The following is a 21028-nucleotide window of genomic DNA, read 5'->3' as shown; positions in this document are numbered from 1 at the left end:
GAGGAAATGACAACCCTTCCACAGAAAAATCAGAATGAAAGACTGTTAGCTTCAGCAATCTCTAACTGCCAGAAATCTCCTTTTCTTTTTCTCTTTTATTATGATTTAAACAGGAAAAAAAGCTCATAAGTGAATTCTGAGCTTAGAAAACACGATTATATATGTCTGCCTGAACATTGTGTTTTCCCCATTATAGCTATTTATTATCATTATTTTTATTGGTATAACTATCATTGTTTCTTCAGGAACATAATGGTAGGAAGATCTGTTCTTTTGTTTTAATAAGTTCATATAAATGAACTTTGAGGTTCATATAAATGAAGGTTTGAGGTATTTTTTTGTTCTTCTACCTTGACCTTATCTTTTTTTCTGCATACAGACTTTTCCTTAGGAAGAAGCTTTATAGTAGTTAATCTTCCTTTCTCCCTTCATCCTCCAAAAGAGTTCAAGCTCCCTGGGCTACAAAAATACTGGCTTCCCAATGCAATGATCTGTCTAAGTTATTTTTCAGATTTGGTGCACGTGTACAAGTTAAATACATCCACTCACAAAGAAAGTCATCCTGCCCTCCTTGAACATTAATAAGGTGAATTATTTTTAAATGTGAATTCCTAACCATGGTTACTTATGAATTAGGACTGATTATTTATGTAGAACACTTTGTTTAAATGGTGTCTACTTTCTTCGGGAGAACAATGCAGTATACAGCTGCTTTATTAATAATGTCATTGGCTCTTTGTTGCTATTTTTACATTTCCATCTTCCTGTTAGGCCATGTAAATAGATCTGCCTATAATTAGCGGACGCACAGTATTGTTTCACAAATCCTAACTGCTACATTACAATACAAAACTCATTACCTCTTTGGAAATAATTTTACTTCATAGTTATGAGGCTTTATGACTGTGTGTAACATGGTGCAATGGGAAAAACAAAGAGAATATCTGCTAAGAAAGCCTACTGCTGCATTCCATTTCTACTCAAAGATCAGTAACACCTTAAATGCTTTTTTTAAATTTTATTTTTAGAATGAAAATATTTTTTCATTTCCAGCTGGACACATAGAGATTGGTTTTATAAAAAAGAAATTTAGCTCCCTGTGAGAAGTCCTCCAATCACCAGAAATTGAAGCAGTTCCCCCTTGCCTGACCAACTGTAAACATGAAAATGAGTCTGCATACAAATTTGCTGTATTTCTTCACTATTTCAATATCTAGACCTGCATATAAATGTCCAACCCCAGGAACCATTATCCATGTCTTAGGTAAGGACTAAGGACGTTACAAAGACCAAATCACACACTGTAGAAGCACCTCACTGAAAAATCCTTTTTCTTACCTGAGAAAACTGTTTTCCTTCTTGAATGTATTTTGCATATAGTGTGATAACACAGAAGAACAACATGCTTACATATATTTTATATTTGCACACGACTTTCTGGAAGCATTTCCGTTCACATACTTCACATTCAGACCTTTATGGCCACGTGGGCACCGCACAAAGAATTCAACCCACAGAATGCTCTTTGGAAAGAGATGCCTTAATGAAGACATTGCACTTGATAGGATTAGTCTTATAAAATCATAGTATCACAGAATCATTAAGGTTGGAGAAGCCCTCTCATATCTCCTAATCCAAGCATCAGCCCATTTCCCCCATGCCCACTGACCACGTCCCTCAGTGCCACATCCACGCGGTTCTTGAGCACCTCCAGGGATGGTGACTGCACCACCTCCCTGGGCAGCCTGTGCCACTGCCTCACTGCTCTTTCTCAGAAGAAATCTTTCCTAGTATCCAATTTTCTCTCTAAGTAAGCTGCCATACTGCCAATGGCACTAATTGTTGAAAACCTCAGCCTCACTTCAAATCTGAATTTGTCTAATGTTACTTTCCAGGTATGTCCTTTTCTTGCATCTCTGTTGGTGCTGATAAATTAAATATCTTTGTACTAAAAGCTGTGTTTATAAGTTGATGAGATGCAATTGAAGAGATAATCGTAAATTCATGCATGTGTGTGTTTTCTTTATTATCAGTAGCAGTAGGAAAGGGTTTACTTTGAAGGAATCAGGAACAGGGAAAATACAAAATTTTCAGACAAGTCCTATTTAGGAGCCATTATCATCATTCTACAATTAATATTCACAGAGTAGTTTGGGGTGCAAAAGCAACTTCAAGATGAGCTATTCTAAACAAGTGAAAATATTAATGCCAAAGGCAGAAAATTAATTGGACAAACTTGAAAACAGACACTGTGGATCAGTCCTTGTCACCTTGCTCCATCAGCTAATTTTTTAGGTTCTGCAGAAAAAAGCCTGCAAGCTTGAAGGGCTTCCCAGAACGAGCCTGCTTCTTGTGATAAATACTCAAGTGGTGTATGCAGCATTGGAGAACAAAGTAAAAAAGCTCCACAGGATACCTGACACTTGAAATTCAAACTACCAAAGTAATAAATTAAATATATATATGCCTGCATGTGAGCGAGGGTGTAATGTTCCCCCAACTGCTTCAATGGGCCTTGTGTAAACAAAGAACAAAACAACTGGCTGCAAACCTCAGCTTTCTAGTGCAAGGAAAGCAAGTTTCCAATCAAGAAGAAAAACCTTCATGGCCTGAAGACTCTGGCTTATTCAGATTTAAATAAGTGACCAGAGATGATTTAATGCCCCTCACGTGTCTGCTTTGCTTTTCTGACAGAGGTTGCTGCTCCTCAAGGGTGACAGCTGCACACAAAGCTGCTCATGAATTACTGCACACTGCTGCTCAGCATACCTAAGGTAAACAAATCACTGGTTTGGGTCATGGCTGCACACTGAACTGTGAGCAGCAGCCAACAGCACGACACGGAGAACTTTTAAACTTTCTGCATGACAGAGCTACCAGCCTGGAGTCGGAGCTTCTGAATTTTCCTCCTGTAGTACATGAACAGAATAATCAAGAAACAGTCAAGAACAATGAGTCCTTCTTGGTTGTTGCTCTCCCTGTAGGCATTTATGCCTCACTCTCCCCACAAGAAAGCAAATAGCTCTTGAGTTTTATGCATATTCACCTCCATTTCTGTCTCTAAATCATATTTTCCAACAGAGACTTCAAGACATCTGCAAACCACTTGGGTTCCCATGGATTAATTCATGAGTCCCCAAACTTTTGGCCTGCCTGGGCCACACTGAGTGAAGAGGAATTGTCTTGGGCTGCATAAGTTGCTCCAAAAGTAATATCTCTTATTTATTTCCACAGAAACCACAGCACAACAGCACTATTTAATAGAGCAAATTCTCATCTACAAAACACTGTTTTTCAGCGTAGGCACCACCATCAGTTATGCATTTTCACCACCAATGAAGGAGGTGGTGACGTACTGTTGCCACTGCTGGCACACACCACCCACCACCTCACTGTGCCATCATCCACCGTTTGGTTCTCACCAAACATTCGCCAGGTGCTGATGAATGTCAATGGGCACCGTTTTTTCCACGTGGAGGAATTCAATTCCACCCTTTTACTTCATACACACTTCCATGTCAGACGCCATTCTGTCTGACTGCCCCTCTGCTGCCATCTGTCACACCGCGACAAGATGTAATGGAATACTGGTGGGAAGGTTCAACCTCTACTACCGTACCACCAACATCTGCATCTGCCATCTTGGGCCAATGTAATAAAATAGGAGGCATTACTTTCAGAGCAGCCTTCATAAAATACACAATATTACTCATATATACATAACAAAGCACCTTAATTTCTAATATTTTTCTTAAAACGTTAATAAAGAGAGGAACAAAACCATAAATCCAGTGGGATATTTGAACATGTTTTTGTGAAACTAACACATCAATCAGGTTTAACAGCAGTGGCTGCAGTTCTTATTAAGCTCTCAAGGTGTTCTTTGGAGATTTTTGATGAAATTTTTCTCTTCCTGTGCTTCATCCTTGAAAACAGTTGCTCACAAATGTGCGTGCTACCAAAAAATGATGACTATAAAGTGTGATTGTAAAGCAAAGGATATTTTTCTCTGTTAAAATAAGGATTATGAAAGACTGGCAAAGAGACATGATCGGATTTTTGAGTTGAATATCTGATTGCAACTCTCTACAATCCATTTGAAAATTTCCAGGTCATGTATTTACATGGACTGAAAATAGTGTCACAAACATAAATTGACAATTTTTTTTTACAGTCTTGAAATCTATTCTCAAATTCCTTCATCAAAACAGAAAGAACGACTGCGTGTTTTTCACTGTTCAGAGCACTGTATCTAGCCAGCGTACCACCATGCACACAACTATCTGCCATCTCTTGAGTCAGCTCTGCACAGCACTGCTCTCCTCGTGCCCTGATTTCAGCCAGCACAGGGTTAATAGGGCACTATGGTTTGGTTGTCGTTGACTAATGGGTGCATGCCTGGGGCCAATCTGTAGATTGGCACCCCCCTTATAGCATGGGTCTCGGCCATGCCATATTGCCAGCCATGCTGTGCTGTGGGTTGGACATGCCTGAGTTAGTGGGACACCCATGCCTGAGCAATTTCAAGTCACAGTGGAAAGGTATTCCTTCTGCATTGCCCTTCTTGCTCCTCTGCAGGCACAGCACTTTCCTTTGGACAAGCATGCTGTTAGCCTGCAGACCAGTACAACTCCCAAAGATATCAGCAAAGAGTGCTCACCTTCCCAACACAGATTGGAATTTTGTCCCAAAGAAGACAAGCCAATCTCCTCATCCTAGGACCCAAATAAATCTAAACAAAATACAAGCACTGCATGCTTGCTCTCCAGCCTGCCTTACCCACTCACCCTCACCCATCACAGGCGCTGAGGCAGAAGGTCAGGACACATGGCTGGACACACGTCTTAAGTCATGGCTCCATGCATAGCACAGACTAAACTGTGTGAGGAAAGGACACTACCAGCCACCAGTGGAGGAGTCTAGATCAGATCACAGCTTGCTGTGGTTCAGGGACATAGGGGTGGGGTCCATCTCTGTCCTGGTGCAGGCAGCCATGAACAGCAGGCAGCTGGTGGTGCCAATTCCCAAAAGTGCAGCAACCGACTTCACTGCGAGCTGTCTGCATTTGACCCGCAGTTCAGTAACAGCAAATGATACAGTGTGCACACCACGACACAAGGGAGAGAGCTCAACATAATGCAACAACAGCCAAGGAGCCGAGGGGTTACAGGCTGAAGCTTTGCTTTAGTTGCAGGCTCTGCTCCCATCCAAGTAGCTCTTCTGGAAAATCGGAGCCTTTTCCTGTAGTTTTGTTTAAATTATAACATCCCCAGTATATATAACCAACTAAATGATATTTACTTAACTCACTTCCACACCTTTCCCTTTTCCCTTGCCTCATATTCAGACCACAGCTTTCTGTCCAGTATTTTCATCCAGATGATTACAATAGAGCAGATACAATAAGGAGGTCTTACCAGTCTTTGTTCAAAAACATTTTGGTGATTATTTCAGCTATCTACCTCCCACTCAGAAGTGCCTGTTTTTCCACTGAGGGGGAAGGGAAGGCCAGGAGCTAGTAAACTGATATTGGCATTTTCTTTAAAAGGTCTGTGTGCGGTGTCACAGCTATTTAGTATATTTTCCCCAGAAAGCATAATTTCAGTTGTTTCAAGTCAAAGGCAGAAAATTAAACCAAAGAGGGAAAATTCTTTAGAAAGCTCAAAAAGCAGTAGACTACAAAAAGAAGTACTTTACAGATTCCCTTACTTCAAGCTACCAACTATTCCCACATTAAGATCCTCGCAGTGAAAACAGCCCACTGAACTGTGCACAGAGACACATCCTATAACTTCCTGCAGCAGGCAAATCGCAGGTCTAGCAAACAGAACTGCAAGCAGAAAAGAATTAGGCTACTGAAGCACTTCAATAGCTGAGAGCTTAGCTAGATCACACAAAGGGAAAACAAAGAACACTGCAAGTGAAGTGATTTGCCTTTGATACAGGAGAACACATATGCAGCCTGATATAACCGAGTGATGAGGCAGGAAAGTCATGGGACACATTCATTTGTTGGATAAGAACACGTTTAGATTGACTTCTGTGACACTGTGCAGCTTTGATGCCTAGGATTTATCAGTATCCTGAAGGTGATGTGGATGTAACAAAATGACTAATGCTTCACCATGAAGTAAGACACTTGTATCTGTAGCATTCATGGCCACAGGCAGCTTTAAAGAAATCGTGTGAGTTACAAAAGGGCATGTCTGAGGCACAATTGGCACAATTTCCCTTTTACCACCAATCAGCAGCTCTGTTCAAGCCAAAAAAAAAAAAAAAAAGCATGCACAGAAGGGGTAAACAACCTTGCAGCAAGACATTGCTTTGAAGCAATTTTACTGAGCCTTTCATTTTCCCAAAGTCAGTTTCAGTACAATAGGTCAAACAAACAAAGGCTAAAGAGTTGAGCCCCTCCCAATCTCTACTTAATTGGACACCAAATGCTGCACACAGAGCTCTCAGGGAGGAAAGCCTTGAGGAAGACAGTCTCCTTCATTAGACTGATCTACAGTGGAGGCCAAAGCAACAACCCAGGAACACTTCTTTCTTCATCATTGAACGGAAGGAACAAAGCTGATCCCTCACCAAAGGCAACAAGTGGGTAGGAAATGACAGTAGGAAAGGAGCTGCTGATCTGTAGAAGCTCAGCAAACAACAGGCGTGCCGATGAGCTGTGCAACCTCCTTGTAGCCAGGCTTCCCTGGTCTTTGTGTTTCATGCATGGAGATGTCGGGATGTTTGAAGACAACAGGAATTTTACAACAGATTTTAATAGTATCAAAAACAAATCTTTATAGCCTTCTCTTCATAATAACTGTTTCGATTTCCATCAACTCATCTTGACTCTCTCTGCACCATGTCTCAGGATCATCTTCTTGTTTGTGTGCATTGTCTGTATTATAGAGAAATAACAGCCGGCACAAGTCAAAATCATGTGTTTCAAAACACAGTTCTCCGTGATATTTTGTTGTACATGAGACCTAAGTTGAAGAGGTATATTGAAAAAAATAAGATTAGGAGAAAACAGTTTTGAAATGACAATGACTGGAGGCATAGTTTTGGGGCCTTTAGGAACTAGCATTCAACTCCTCCATTTAGTAAGACAGTGAAAACAGAACGTAACCAAGCTCAGAGAATTCCGTTTCATTTATTGCTCTGTGCTCTGTTTAATTTTAACTTGACCTGGCGAAATACTTCTTAAGATTCCCCATCTCATCCCTGGACACACTGTCCTGACTTGCTTACTTTAGGCAAACATTTGCTAGACAGTCCTCTGTTACTGCACAAAGAGAACGTCAAGGTCTTTGTGCAAATGTCTGGTCATGTTTCACGATGGTCAAAGTCTAAAAAGAAATCCCAAATGTGAGCAAAATGTTTGTAAACCTTATTCTGCATTCCTACCCTTATTTTTGCTGAGAAGAGAAAGGGAAAAATCTTCAAACAACTGTAACAAATGACAAAATGTGGTTAGTAACAAGAAAAGTTGCTTATCACTATTTCACTCATCACTGAACTATAGTAGTGTAGGCTTGTGTCATATCTTTAAAACTAGTTTTATACAATTTACACAGAGATCACAATTCAAACAGAAATTGCTCCACAAGAAATCCCATCAAGTGGCTCACTGCTTTCCTCTTGTACGCTGCTTTTTTTAAAGACAAGTCCCATTAATATAAGATCTACTTAAAACAGTAAGGACTGTGGTTTTCCAAAACTAAATATAGTAATTTCTCAATTATAATTACCTTCCTGAGCAGTAGGAATTTTATTTGGTATTTAGACTCTGAAAATAGCCAAATTCACATGCATTAGGTCAAAAAACAAACAAACAAACAAACAAAAATAACACTAATAATGTACTGTTTTTACAGCACCACACCTTAGCAATGCCCAGCAGGCAACCCACAAGAGACGTAACGGTTGTGACTGTTCCATGCATCTCAATGATCACTGCTTATGCACACAGTGAGGCTCCAAAATATAAACCAGAAATTCCAACAGAAATCCTTTGAAAAGACATGCTTTTCCATGTATTCACCCATTTCTTATACCAAAGTACTGTTTAGCTTTTTCTAAAATCTTTCTTTTCTGGAAGATAGTGGTAGGTCTGACCAAAACCCAGGCTGTCCAATCTGCCCCATGCCCATAGCATTCACAGTTAGTTCAGCCTAAAGCATCTGTTTACTTAAAAGAAAGCCCCTTCAGCAGTGCAAGAAACAAACACGCTACATTAATTCACCAATAATCTCCTAAATCATTGTATTAATGTTGCAATATTGTTTTTAAATGCCACAGTACTTTATCATAGTTTTGTCCAGCTACAGTTTTGTGAAACCACTAATGATGGATGTCTTACAGTGAGCAGAGCCTGTTCTTTCAGCTGCCTCACATCTCTTACCATAAGACTCTGTTTTGCCCAATTCTTATGGAAGGAGCTGCACATTCTATGTGGTCTGTGCCAAGCCCAAGGAAAGGCTGTCCTGATGGAGATCCTGCAAAGCAGACCTTCAGCAAGTTGTCCAGAGCTGTGGGGCAGGAAGGCTTGAAGGAATAAAAGAACCAAACCCTTATTCCTCCCTTCCTCCCAAAAAAAAAAACAAAAACAAACCCACAATGAAAACCCTTAAATAATTATAAAATTATGACAGGGACAAAGAGGCAGAGGAGTGAGCAAGTCAGAGGTAGGCACAACCATATGTTAAAATATCTTTCTGTTAAGTAAGCAACAGTGCCAGAGAGAAAGTTCTTCACACATCTTCATTCTATCCCTAGTAAATACATATGGTGCTGCAGTCTGTAATTACAGGACCACAGATTTTCCTCTCCTCTGTAGCACTACCTGCATACAGCAGCAGACTGGATTGCTGTCTTCAGAATTTTAAAGAGATTGTACTAAAATTAAAGTCAAAAGTATCCATTCCTTGCCAAATTTTTGCTGGAAAACTGCTTCTTTTTTTCCCACAGTACTTAACGCAGCATTGCACTTTGCTTCTTCTGAACATAGCTCTTACTGACTTGGCTATGACTGCAAATAATCATTTCTTTTGCACCTTAGACCCAAAGTCAGTGACCCAGAAAACAAGGAGAAAAGGGAGGATACTGAAAATCCCACCTTATTTGCTCAACTAAGCATCTCACAGGAACAATGCACTGCAGGCGAAAGATAAAACTCAGATTTCCCATGGAAGCTACTGGCCAAGAGAGCATCTTTTCTCATTGAGTAATCCCTTTTCCTACTCACATCTGCCTTCCTCCAGCACTGTGAAGAACACACAATACCCTAGTCCACTCCCAGGAAAACCTCCCTGCTCTGTAACTGTGACTTGATGAAAGCAGCATGTATCGTAGCCGTGTTCGGAGCCTGCAGAAGACAACCATGCATTAGTTTATGCCTTGTGAGCTACATCAGCAGTAGCAGGCACTCACCCACCCACAGCATCACTCCCTCACCTGATCCTGTCAGAGGTTGCTCTGAAGGGTCTCCAAGTGGAGACAGCCAAGGCAGATTTTATCACTTAAGTGCCATTTTAAAGATACATTGTAGAGGTTCAACTTTTGATGGAGGCTTCTTCTGGTTGTCCCTCTGCCACTCAGTGTTTAACTCCTGCCAGAAACATCCTCCACATCTCCATTTTTAAGTTTCTGCCATATCTCCTCATATTTCAAAACTGCACGGCCTTGTGTCAGCTTTATCTGCAGCAGGAGTTGCAGCCTTGGGAATAGCGTGCTTGTCAAATGAAAAGAGAGGAGGCTGCTAAAATACATGTGGAAGGAACTCTTTAATGTGTAATCACTACACATACATTAAAGGGGGAAAAAAAAGATCTCGTTAGTGGCTGTCTTGTTTCCAGGCTGAATGAATGGAGCCTGTGCAGAACAGTGTCACCTTGAATCTATTTAAATGCAGGCCTGGATAAAGCAGGCACATTTAAAGCTGATGACAGAAACCAGTCTTGTTTTCAGGTATGAAGCAGAGGTTTTTACAGGTTTCCTTTTAATTTGTGCACATTGGGCTATCAGCTAAACACAAACAGCAATTACTGGAGATGATGATCAAAGAGCCTTTCCCCACATGGCCCCCTTCCAGCCCTAATGAGGATTTCTCAATACATTTGTTCTTTGTAACTAAATGATGATATATCCAAAGACAGTGACAACAAACTGCTGATTATAACCATGCTTACTTAATTCATCTCCATTCCGCAAAGTCTGATTTTAGTGCATCTCAGATTGAACCGCAACCACCGTGGCTGCTCAGAACAAGCTGCTGTTACAGCCTTGCTCTAATGACAGCAGTGTGATGAAACCCTTTTTGTTTTGCTTTGGAGGTTCTGTCCCAGCAAACTCGTGGTTGCACCTGGATCATCTGCACGCATGTACCGTGCAAAAACAAAGGGTATGAACACTCATTCTTGTGTTCTAACTCGGTAAAAGTGGAGTCATGCTCAGGACAGATTCAATGAAGTACGAACCCGGCTTCCAGCTCTTCCATTTCACTCATGTAAGGTTAGCTCCAAGCCTTCCTCTGGCCAGCCCCAGCTCCCACAAAAAGCAGTGACTCAGTGCTCCCGTTCTTTCTGAAGCAGGTGAATCAGTGCTAGCAGCTTCCACAGGAACTGGTTGAATAGAATGCCTTGCCAAAGATATGGCAGGCGCTAAAATTCGTTTGTGAGTTGATCCTCGAAAAGAGGGCTTGATGCTCTCTCCAAGGGCAGTAGTTCTACTGCTCCTGTCCTCTACTTTTCTGGAATGGGAACAGCAACAAGTGCAGAAATATCACACTGCACAGCTCCGGTTCTCCAGGCACACGTGGGAGTGCTCCCTGCATCCTGGAGCTGGGAATGAAAGGCATCTGCTGCTGCTGCAGGGGATGAAGCACGTTGCTAATGGGTAAGACCAGCAGTCAGAAAGCTGGGGGTCTGTTATGGTTCTGACCCCCAGCCCATTCACCTTTTTGCCTTTCTCCTTTCTGTTTGTGTTTTTACAGTGTTACCAGCAAACGCACCACTCCGTCATACATGGCATGGAAAACAGGTTTTTTCCTGGCCAAGTAGCCATTAGAAATAGTGGGAGGACTATGCATTTTAGCTACAGAAGGCCAAAAAAAAAAAAAAATAATAATAATAATTCAAAACTGCCTTTGGGTTGCATAAGAATTTTTGTAGGTACAGAGGAAAAGGATTGTTTTCTAGAGTTTGGCAGAAGTGAGGGAGAAGGAATCGTATTATATTCACTATCTACCCAAGAATAAAATTGATGCATAAGTATGTCTTTAAAGCATTCTTCTCGTGAAGAGATAATGGCATTTCATACATATTCCACCTTAACCTTGAGATATTGAGAATATTTTGCATTTTTGACCTTTTGTAAAATATCTGCATTCAATTTGGGAGGCATTTTCACCCTCTTACCATGCCAGACTTCATACTGCTCAACCTGCACTTGGAGCACATTTGACAACATTTCCAAAGCTTCTGTTTTCTTGTGTGTCACCAAACATTTTTCTCCTCCCAACGAAACACCTTGACCTTGTCCAGGAAATCAAAGGCCTCTAGGAAACAGAACTCAAGTGAACAACATGATCCTGGAGGCAGATGGAAGTCACACAGATGTATGAATGCATGACACCAAGGATGACAGTGGTTAGTGATGGAATGATGGCACCTGAAAAAAGTAAGAACTGATACCTGACTTCAGTGAAAGTTTTGCCTGATCAAGAACAAAGGATAGAGCCTAGACTTAGTACTGTATGTTTTCTTATTCATGTGCAGAAAGATGAAGCTGCTGAATGAAGTGATTGATGAGAACAGTGTAGCTTTTTCCCTCAATAATTCAAAGTGAATCATTTTAAGACCATGCTTATGTGCACCTCTTTCAGGCAAAGCACTTGTTCAGCACATCAGAAGATGCCTCAACATTGTCACCTTCCTGCATGCAGACACGTTTTGATTGCAGTAACAATTTTATTGCAAAAAGGAAAAAAATCTCTATTGTCAATGATCCCAGAGAAAGTGCTGGGGCTGCTCAGGTGAGGGAAGGGGCTTCAGGAATCTCTCTCTGTTTCTGAGGCTGTTCCAAGAACAGGGGTGCAGGAGCACGGCATCTACACAAAAGCTCTGAACTGCAGGCAGAGACAAAGCAAAACACAAGGCAAATTTTAAGAGCTAAGTATAATTTATGTCTTTTAAGTTTTCTACAGTACATGTTCCCACTGTTTTTCTTAACATTTCTATGATTTCATTGCTAACAATTCAAAACCTGAAAACCCATTAAAGGGTTCTACTTCTACTTCTACTTGGGCTTCCACTAAAGGGGAAAAAGAATAGACATTTGGAAACGACAGGTTCTGCTTTTGGTAACTTCTACGTTTCAAATTTGACAGTATCTATTTAACATTTCCAGGCTCACCATTGCACTGGAATAAACAAGATTTCCTGCCTGAATTATGCCTCCAAAGGTTCATTTGAAGAATAAAGAAAGAGTCATCAAAATTATTTTTATTCTCCAGAAATGTAAATGTGAAGCACAATTTTATGTGGTGCCAATAACACAAATAAGCACCTCTCAAGCTTCTATTTCAAGCACCTATTGCATCCTGGGCATTTCACACGAAGAGTAATATATATAGCATTAATCTGTACAGTATAAGGAAACATGACTGTAATTACAATTTACTCAAAATTACACCATCACAAGCTTTCGCTTGCAGCTGCAGCATAACAACCTCCCAGACCTTTTCCAGCTAGGTAATATTTGGTTTTGTTAGGGACAAATAGCCATCACGAGCCTTAGAATGACTGGGGCAAGTTTTAAGAGAGAATCTGCATCTAGCAACACACTGGTGTGAGGCAACAGTCTGAAGAAATCAATGTCATTGTGCTGGAAAGTAAATACCTTTGTAACCACATCCACGGCAACCACAAAAACTCCACTTCTGCAAAGTGACCCATAATGCTTGACTTGAGGAACTGATTGAAAGCTAGGAGGTATTGCTTGCCACCATTTATCAGAGCCATAAAGTTCCCACAAATAGTCTTTCTGAGCCATCACTATATGGAAAAGAAACACTCAAAAGACATCTCTGGAAATTACTATACTTGTTCTTTTGAAAATCTAAATGCTCCTTTTTAGGGAGCATGCTATGGGAATCAGTACCTGCCACCTTCTGCAGGATGCACTTTTACTGCAGCATTAACTCAGGCGATTGACTGCCGAAGTCACCGTGATGCAGAGAAATTCCTTCCGCTGCCAACAACCACCCAGTGCACTGAGGGCAGCAAATACAGATCTCCTGAGTCAGGAGCCACTGCCTCGCTCATCACACATCATGACTTCTGTGTTAAACTCATTTGGATAAACTTCCACACACCAAAGTTGCATTTTACACCAGTTCTCAAAAAGGCCTCTCTTAGAAATCCAGCTGTATTATAAACCAACCCCAGTTCTTTCCCTAGCAAACAGCAGGAAGCCTTGCACGCCCTCTGGCCGCATAGAAGGCAATGGATATCTGCCATCACCTGGTAATTTACAGCCGACACCTCCAGCCACAGCTCTGTGCTCACTCACTGGATGTGCAGTTCCAGACCCAAAGGCATCACAGCATGAGGCTGAACCAGGTGTGGATACACAGCTCCATCACTGCTCAGTGTGCACAGCCAACCTCACCCCAGCTTTATGCTCGCTTTAAAGCAGTTACATAAAGACAGATAATACCTTACCCATCTGTCTTTATAAGGCCAACTATCTTGAAGCAATTGGAAGCAGCAGGTCGAGCTAATGGCAGATGTGTGTTTTACAGCACGGCAAATAACATCCTCCTAGGAGCTGGTAAATCTGAATGTACCATATCTGGTCACCAGCCCACCTGGAAATGCACACAGCCATTACTCATCTTCACAGCACCCACGCTGGAGAGGAGAAGAATAACAGAGATTTGCCCTTTATCTACACAAAGAGAGCTCTTGTTTCAAAACCAGCAGCCACAAACTTCAATGTGCACATTGCTGATTGACAGTGGCAGTAATCAAACATGCAGTACTAACTCTTCAGTGCTCCTGCTTCAAGCCTTTGGCTTAGCTTTAACACAGCATCCTAACAAACATGGTGTCTAGCTGATGAGTGGGTGAGCAATGAAAGCTGCTTCCAGAAGCATCCCCGTTCCCTGCCCACCAAGCTGGTGTCTCAGAGCAGGGCAACAGAAGCACAGCTATGTAGGCGCCTACACAGCTGCTGCAACTCAGAGCATGGCACGCAGACTGAAAGCAATCCGTCAGGTTGAGAACTCCCAAGGTGAAATAGACACAGATACAAGCCCGTCCTATTTACAGCTTTGCAACTTTTTAGCGAAGGACAGTGCTGACAGTTAGGGGGATCAGTACTGAAGGTCAGAAACACCCTGAGCAGCCAATCTTTGCAGGCAAGACAACGCTTTGAGACACACTGGATGATCAGAACAGGCAGGAACTGATGGATTCGGTGCCAACTTGAAATCCAGATCTTATATGAAGCTAGACATGCTCTGCTAAAGCACACTTTCTCTCAGAAAAAAAATCATACAGAACTAGTGGAAATGGTTTGGCCAAAGCCCAGTGTCTAATACACACATGCACATATATGAACACTCAAATAAAATCATTTGATTTTAATAGCTTCAGTTAATTCCATCTAAAAGTATTTACTAGTATATTTGTCCTTCATTTCACAGAACAGCATCTCCACCTCCTTTAAAATAAATGGGGCTAAAATTATCAGTTAAGCTGAGAATCATTGGAATTTCCTTGTGGATGCTATCTTTCAGTACTTCTGTAGGCTTGCCTTAATGCTATTAATCTGCTATCAGAATTGTCCTCCTTTCTCTCAAACAGTCCATCACAAACCTGGATAAGTTTATCTACCTAAGAGACTTCCATCGGCTCCCCTGAGCCAGCAGGGACCACACATCTCCACTCTGTTGATCAGTAAAAGCATGTGAGTGGAAACACAACTCTTTGTTGGCCTACAGGGTCAGGTAGCTTTGAGTTCTTCTCAAAGCTGTCAAACATGTTTTCCCTGAGGTACTTCTGAAATTTAGACCAAACTTGGCTCTAAGTGTCAATGTTTAAAGAACTCAAACACCTCAACATGCTGGATGAAGAATCATCCTGTAATTATTCTACAAGTCAGGGATGTGTGAAGGAAACAAAGTCACCCAGAAAACCATCAATGCTTTGTTTGGAAAGGAAAGCCACACAAGTATTATCATCTGTCATCCCAAATGGGAAAGCACACATTAAGGGTCAGTCAGTAGGAACCTATCCATGGCCATGGAGCTTCATCCACATGAACATGGAGCTTCATCCACAGCCGACATTCTCACAGCCAGGTTCCAGTGGGGAATGCCCTGGACAACTCTTAGAGTTTGGATGTACAAGAAAAGTTCAGAATTCTGTTGTAAATTGGTAACTGAAAAAGAATGGAAAAGATGCTTTTCTTTCCACAACTAAGACCTTTATTCACAGATGTCCCACACTGCAAAGCCTCCCCTACATCTAACCCTGGAAACCTGCCTACAGCCAGACACCTGAGGATTCACTGGGTTATTTTACTGGAAAGGTAGCAAGCAGGAGTTGTGCCACAAGCACGACTGAAGCACAATGTTTCCAAATGGAAACGAACCTGGTTTAGTATGCAGTATTTCCACCACCATCAAAGCAAAAGCAACACAGGGAAATTCAAAGAAAACTGGCCAGGGCAACAAGCCCTTTAAGCTCCTTAATTACTAGCAGTGCAGATGAGCAGGCTCAGAGATGCCGTGTGCCTGCTGCTTAACACCGAGGTGGGCACCCCGTGCCACCTGCCACCATGGTGCACAACTGAGCCTCAGCACGTGCCTGCTTGCATCTCACCAAGCCCTGCAAAAAACAGAATCACTAACAAACCCACGGGGCTCCCATCCTTCCCGGCACACGTAGCTATCTAATCACTGGGAGCGCAGGGAAATGTTACTGACTACAAAACGGAGAGAAGCCGTGTGACTGGCTATCGGTGCGCAGTGAAGCACACGCAGCCTACGGAGTTCAGAAGCGCCTCCAGAAGTCGCTCTGCAGCCCGAACCGTCCCCGCTACGACGGCTGACTGGACCGCGGGCTGCGGCCGGCGCTAACTCGGTGCCACCTGACCTGCAGAGCCCTGCAGAGCTTGGTCACCCGCTGAGGCATTTTTCAGGCGAAAAACTGGTTTAAACTAAGGCAGAACTTCTTTCAGCGACGATCCGGAGCTACCGTGCCCCCCCCGCCCCGCCGCACTCACTATCTCGGCCACCATGAGGAGCCCGGGCGGGGTCCGCAGGAACTCCCTGTCGTAGGCGAGGGTGCTGGAGCTGGCCGACAGGTTGGCGGTGAAGGAGCTGCTGGTGGTGGTCACCGTGTGGGAGCGCGGGCGCGACGGCTGCTCCAGAGGCGGCGGCGGCTCCATGCTTCGGGGCTGCCCCGCGCCTCCCGGCCGGCCTCGAGCCCAGCGGCGGGGCGGGGGCAGCGGCGAGGGCGGCCGCCTCACGGGCGGCGGGAAAGGCTCCGCCGCCGCCCCGCTTTGTGCGGCACCGGCGCCGTGGGGGGGAGAGGCGGGCCCGGGGGGTGCAGCGTCTCGGGACAGGCCGTGTGGGATGTGCGGGCCGGGCTGAGTGGGGAGGGGGAGCCCAGCGCGAGGAAGGGCTGCGTGCGGCCAAATAGGGCAGCCAGCAGGAGCAGGGAGGTGATCATCCCTCTGTGCTATGCACTGCTGAGGCCGCGCTTCGAATGCTGTGTTCAGTTTTGGGCCCGCATTGCCAGAAGGACATCGAGGCCCTGGAGTGTGTCCAGAGATGGGCAACAAAGCTGAGGGGTATGGAGCACAAGTCTGATGGGGAGCGGCTGAGGGAGCTGGGATTGATCAGTCTGGAGAAAAAAGGCTCAGGGGAGACCTGATCGCTCTCTACAGCTGCCTGAAAGGAGGCTGTGGTGAGTGGGGGTCGGCTTCTTCTCCCACGTAACAGTGATGGGATGAGAGAGAGTGAGTGCAGTCACTGTCCCTGGAGGTGCTGAAGAGCCGTGTGGATGTGGCACTGAGGGACGTGGTCTGTGAGCAGTCACAGGCATGGGCTTATGGTTGGACTAGGTGATCTTAGTGCTCTTTTCCAGCCTTAATGATTCTGTAATCCTATGATTGATCTGGAACTGCCTTCTGATTGCAGGCTCTTTATGCACACAGAGGTGTTGGGCTTTCCTCCAGAGCAGCTGAGGAACGCTCTGTGGAATCCCATGGTTGGTCAGCACCATTTGGTAGGCCCATTCCCAGCACTGTCCATCTACGCTGTCACCCGCGGCCAGCATCGATGGAGACATCCTAGGAACATGGGTTGCTGCAGGTGGTCTATGGGAGTGCGACCACCACAGAGAGGCCACAGGCAGACACCAGAGCCTGGAAGGTGCAGCAGCCTCCTGAGAGCTGAAACTGGGGATTTAGCTGGCATCTCCCAAACAATCCGGAGACTCTGTGGTGTAGAAGGCATTGTGAAAGGCAAACACTGAAGGACACTGGAAATGGAAAGTATGAGGTCATTATTAAACTACTACCTGACAGTGCTGAGCTGTTCCCTGACCTGTGTTTGTTTGTACTTTCCAGTCTAGCCTTAAGTGTCCCCTTTAAAAATAAAAATAAAAATGTGGATCATTTAAGAGCTTCTAAAGCAACTTTCCATTCCACAGAAAGCACAGTGTTTCAAGAAGGAGCCAGCAGGTGATAGCTTCCTTCAGCGTTCAGGAATTCTCATTAGTGAAGCATTTGTAAGTGGCAACTCAGTAAAACTGAAGTGTTTTCCATATGTCTGGTGGCTATTGTCCTCGAATTGTTTACTGCTGCTCTCCCGCTGGCTAACAAAGGATGGGCTTGCAGTGTTACCTTTCAGCAGGGGACTAAACGAGCTGGAGAGGGAGAAGGAGGATGCAGTTTCTCCCAGCAGTACGGGAAATGTGAATTATCCAAAGGAACTGCTGCTTATACTTGATTGTGCCTCTCTTACAGTGTAAGTGTGTCACAACACAGGCTCGACGGGGGTGCTTTGAAGGTGTGCCTTGGCTCGGGATCAGTGGAGCCTCTGCATGCATACTCAAAGGCACGGGTGACTTCGCTTTGAGTTGGCAGAAAAAATGTGGCAGCGTTTTGCAAACATGAGCTGCGGGTCATCAGAATGATGCCGGTTATTCAATGGGGTATGATATACAGATACACTGTGTGAGGAAAAAAAAAAAAGTAGACCACACTTAACATCTCATAACATTTAACACAGCATCTCAATCATAAATAAACGATTTCACACTTTTTACTATCTTCTTTGTGTGTGTGTGTGTGTGTGTGTGTGTGTGGAGTTACCAGTGTTTTTGTATGGCTGCATTCCTGTTTTACTCCTTTTAAAAATAAGAGCTGAGATGGTAAGGAAGACTGTGCATTGGTTTGTGTAGAGACCAGCTTCAGCTGGCTTGCAAATAAAAAGTGTGCTGATTGTTTAGCGCTGCCAAGCTTCCCTCCCGTGCTAGAGCCACTGTGAGATGCCCCTGTTGCTGTGAGCGTGGATCCATTGTTAAAAGCACTGAATCACTTTCAAACTTTCCCATCCACAAGTGAGTAAATGTGGGGGTAAAATTCCTATCAGTAGCGACGCAGTAATCCACACAAATTTCAAAATGGTTTGAGTCACTCTCATCACTACCACTTTGAGAGCTGATTTATTTCCCACTGTATGTATATTCTTGCCGTGTTTACAGGGCATCTATTTAGTGGGCTTAACTTTGATACATACTGCTAAAACTGTGTATTTTGCTCACTACACTTCTGGAGGTCAGTGCAGTTTGCTTTTTTGGCCATTAAACATCAGACCAATACACGCCTTTGCATTTGGCCCCTACGTAAACCATTTGAGCATCCCAGGTCCTCAGGGAAAAAAACACAGACGTAGAGAGAGATTTATTTTGTTTCAACTGTATTAAAACTATTAATATAGCATATGTTTTTAATATCTGCTGAGGATGTCAAATATTGGAACTAATTCAACAAGAAGTGGATGGCTACATTGCTGGGCAACTTCTCTGAGCTCTAGCTACTACTCTGACTTCCCTAATTAGCAAAATTTTCTCCAGCAAACATAATCAACAAATGAATTTCACTAAGAAAAAATGGAAAATGCTGCAGCAGCTTTTCCAAATTGCTCATATTTCTGGAAGCAAATGTCACCCTTTAACTTAAAAGCATAACCCACTACACTTAGAATGCTAACTTTGAAATTCTTGCTTTTTGTTTTGCATCTTGCACTGAAGGCTCCAACTGAAAAACCTGCAGGGAGCATCTGAGCTTAGCTAGATTTTTTTACACATAGATAGCATCAGAAGCAAAATAATTGAATGCTGCCGCTTGAACAATCAACCTTTCATTACAAAACCACCAAGAGAGAAGAAGGTAGGCCATTTTCTGTATTTTAAATGAGCCTTTCAAGGGAAGGATTAGTGAGCCTTTCAAACATCAGTCAGGATTCTTACCTTTGTTTGTCAACTCCTGTACCTCCTCACAAAGTAAACTGTGATTAGAAAAAAAATTCTCAAGGTGTTGAAGCTTTTCTGTTTAATTGTTTTAGTAAAAGAGCTGATAAAAGTATTATAATGTTTCTAAGTAAAGGAATTATTGCTGAAATGTCCTGATATCTAATTAACAGATTCTTCCACTTAAGCTGGTTTGGGTCTCAAATCCTGAGGAATCAACATTTTTGAGATTTCTGACTGAGCTCTCCAGAACTACCGTATTAGCAGCGTGGCCAACTGGAAGTGCTCATTAAAGTATATTCACACGACCAAGGAGCAGAGATGACTGGAATTTCCTGAACTGTTTTTCTGGTTTTGAAATACAACTTCCCTTCACCCCTCCCAAATCTCAGAACTTCCAAATGTCAAAGTTAGCTAAGCAAAACAAGTGAACAGATAAAGGAAAGGTGACTGAAACTTTTCATTAGTCATCAGGACATTTCAGTCAGCAACAAAAAGTTATGTTTTTTAAAACATAGAAGTGATCTAAGAAAAATAAGTAAGTTTATTCTAAAGAGAACAAAAAAGGAATTGTATTTGCTATGGAACCTAGGCTAGATGTGAGGAATAGGAATAGGAATAGTGTCGGATGTCCAGGCCAAATATTTTCACCTTAGACATCCGACTGTGCTCATCTGAGGATATTTCCAGTAAGCAATAAATCAAGTGTTAAAACTATGCTTGGAATATTTCCTAATGGCTTTTTGGAACCAGCAATGTATAGGCTCTGAGCTGTATATTTAGAGTAAATAATTAATAACATACATGACTCCTTGACAGCTTATCTAGCTCTACAAAAAATCTGATTTACACTAGCCCAAACCAGAAATACTTGACTTTGACTTCAGTAGTGAGATAAACTATAAACATGCCTGGTGATCAGTCAAGACAGATGACTCTGCACGAACCAGCATTTAGTAGAGTAAAACTGGCTTTTAATATCAAGATACCTGGCTCTTCTAAGATTGCTGCAAGAAAGAGTGAATGTTTCAAAATGACTCTTGCTCTTCAAATCCATAGAAGGATCTGTGTTTGTACGTGAGGTTACTGAACACAGTATTTGTTTGGCTCTGCTGCTCAGACACCCCAAAATTCTAGAACCTATGATCAATAGTAACACAAAGTCCATCAATTGAGTAATAAGAGCGCATTGGATTTCATCACCAGATACAAATGTTACTGCCCAAAGGCAGGAAAATACAAAATTGGCTGTTTACATTCCATGTGCCTTTTCTTTCAGTTATTTCTTTCAACACATGAAGTTTACCTGCATTACATGAACAGACAGGACTGCAGACACACAGGCATTTTACCGGTCAAAAAGCTGTCTTATTACACGTGAACAGAGAATTAAGTCCATGCTATAAACAGTAACATACTGACTATTCAATTTTTTTCCATTTTTGAAACACATTACCATGACTCTAAGTAAACTGTTCATTGAC

General features: G+C 42.8%; 1 protein-coding gene and 1 long non-coding RNA gene across 3 annotated transcripts in view; one reads left to right on the top strand and one right to left on the bottom strand.

Moving 5' to 3' along the window:
* CMTM8 (CKLF like MARVEL transmembrane domain containing 8) overlaps positions 1 to 16641 on the bottom strand; it is a 41064-nt gene extending 24423 nt beyond the window's left edge. The window contains exon 1 of the mRNA XM_003207206.5: positions 16288 to 16641. Coding sequence (XP_003207254.3) covers positions 16288 to 16452 — 165 coding nt within the window. The 5' untranslated portion in view covers positions 16453 to 16641. The remainder of the gene's footprint in view (positions 1 to 16287) is intronic.
* On the top strand, positions 15916 to 19452 carry LOC146544145 (uncharacterized). 2 transcript variants are annotated; one of them, XR_014883970.1, is made up of 3 exons: positions 15916 to 16368; positions 17207 to 17798; positions 18037 to 19452. It is a non-coding gene; the product is annotated as an uncharacterized LOC146544145 (long non-coding RNA). The 2 variants fall into 2 exon arrangements; XR_014883969.1 differs by having other exon boundaries at positions 15932 to 16368; positions 17207 to 17569; positions 17721 to 19451.
* Positions 19453 to 21028: the final 1576 nt, after the last annotated feature.

This window comes from Meleagris gallopavo, chromosome 6 (assembly GCF_905368555.1).
Source record: "Meleagris gallopavo chromosome 6, MGAL_WU_HG_1.1, whole genome shotgun sequence".
In the NCBI taxonomy this organism is placed as follows: domain Eukaryota; kingdom Metazoa; phylum Chordata; class Aves; order Galliformes; family Phasianidae; genus Meleagris; species Meleagris gallopavo.
This window is presented reverse-complemented; position numbering and strand designations above follow the sequence as displayed.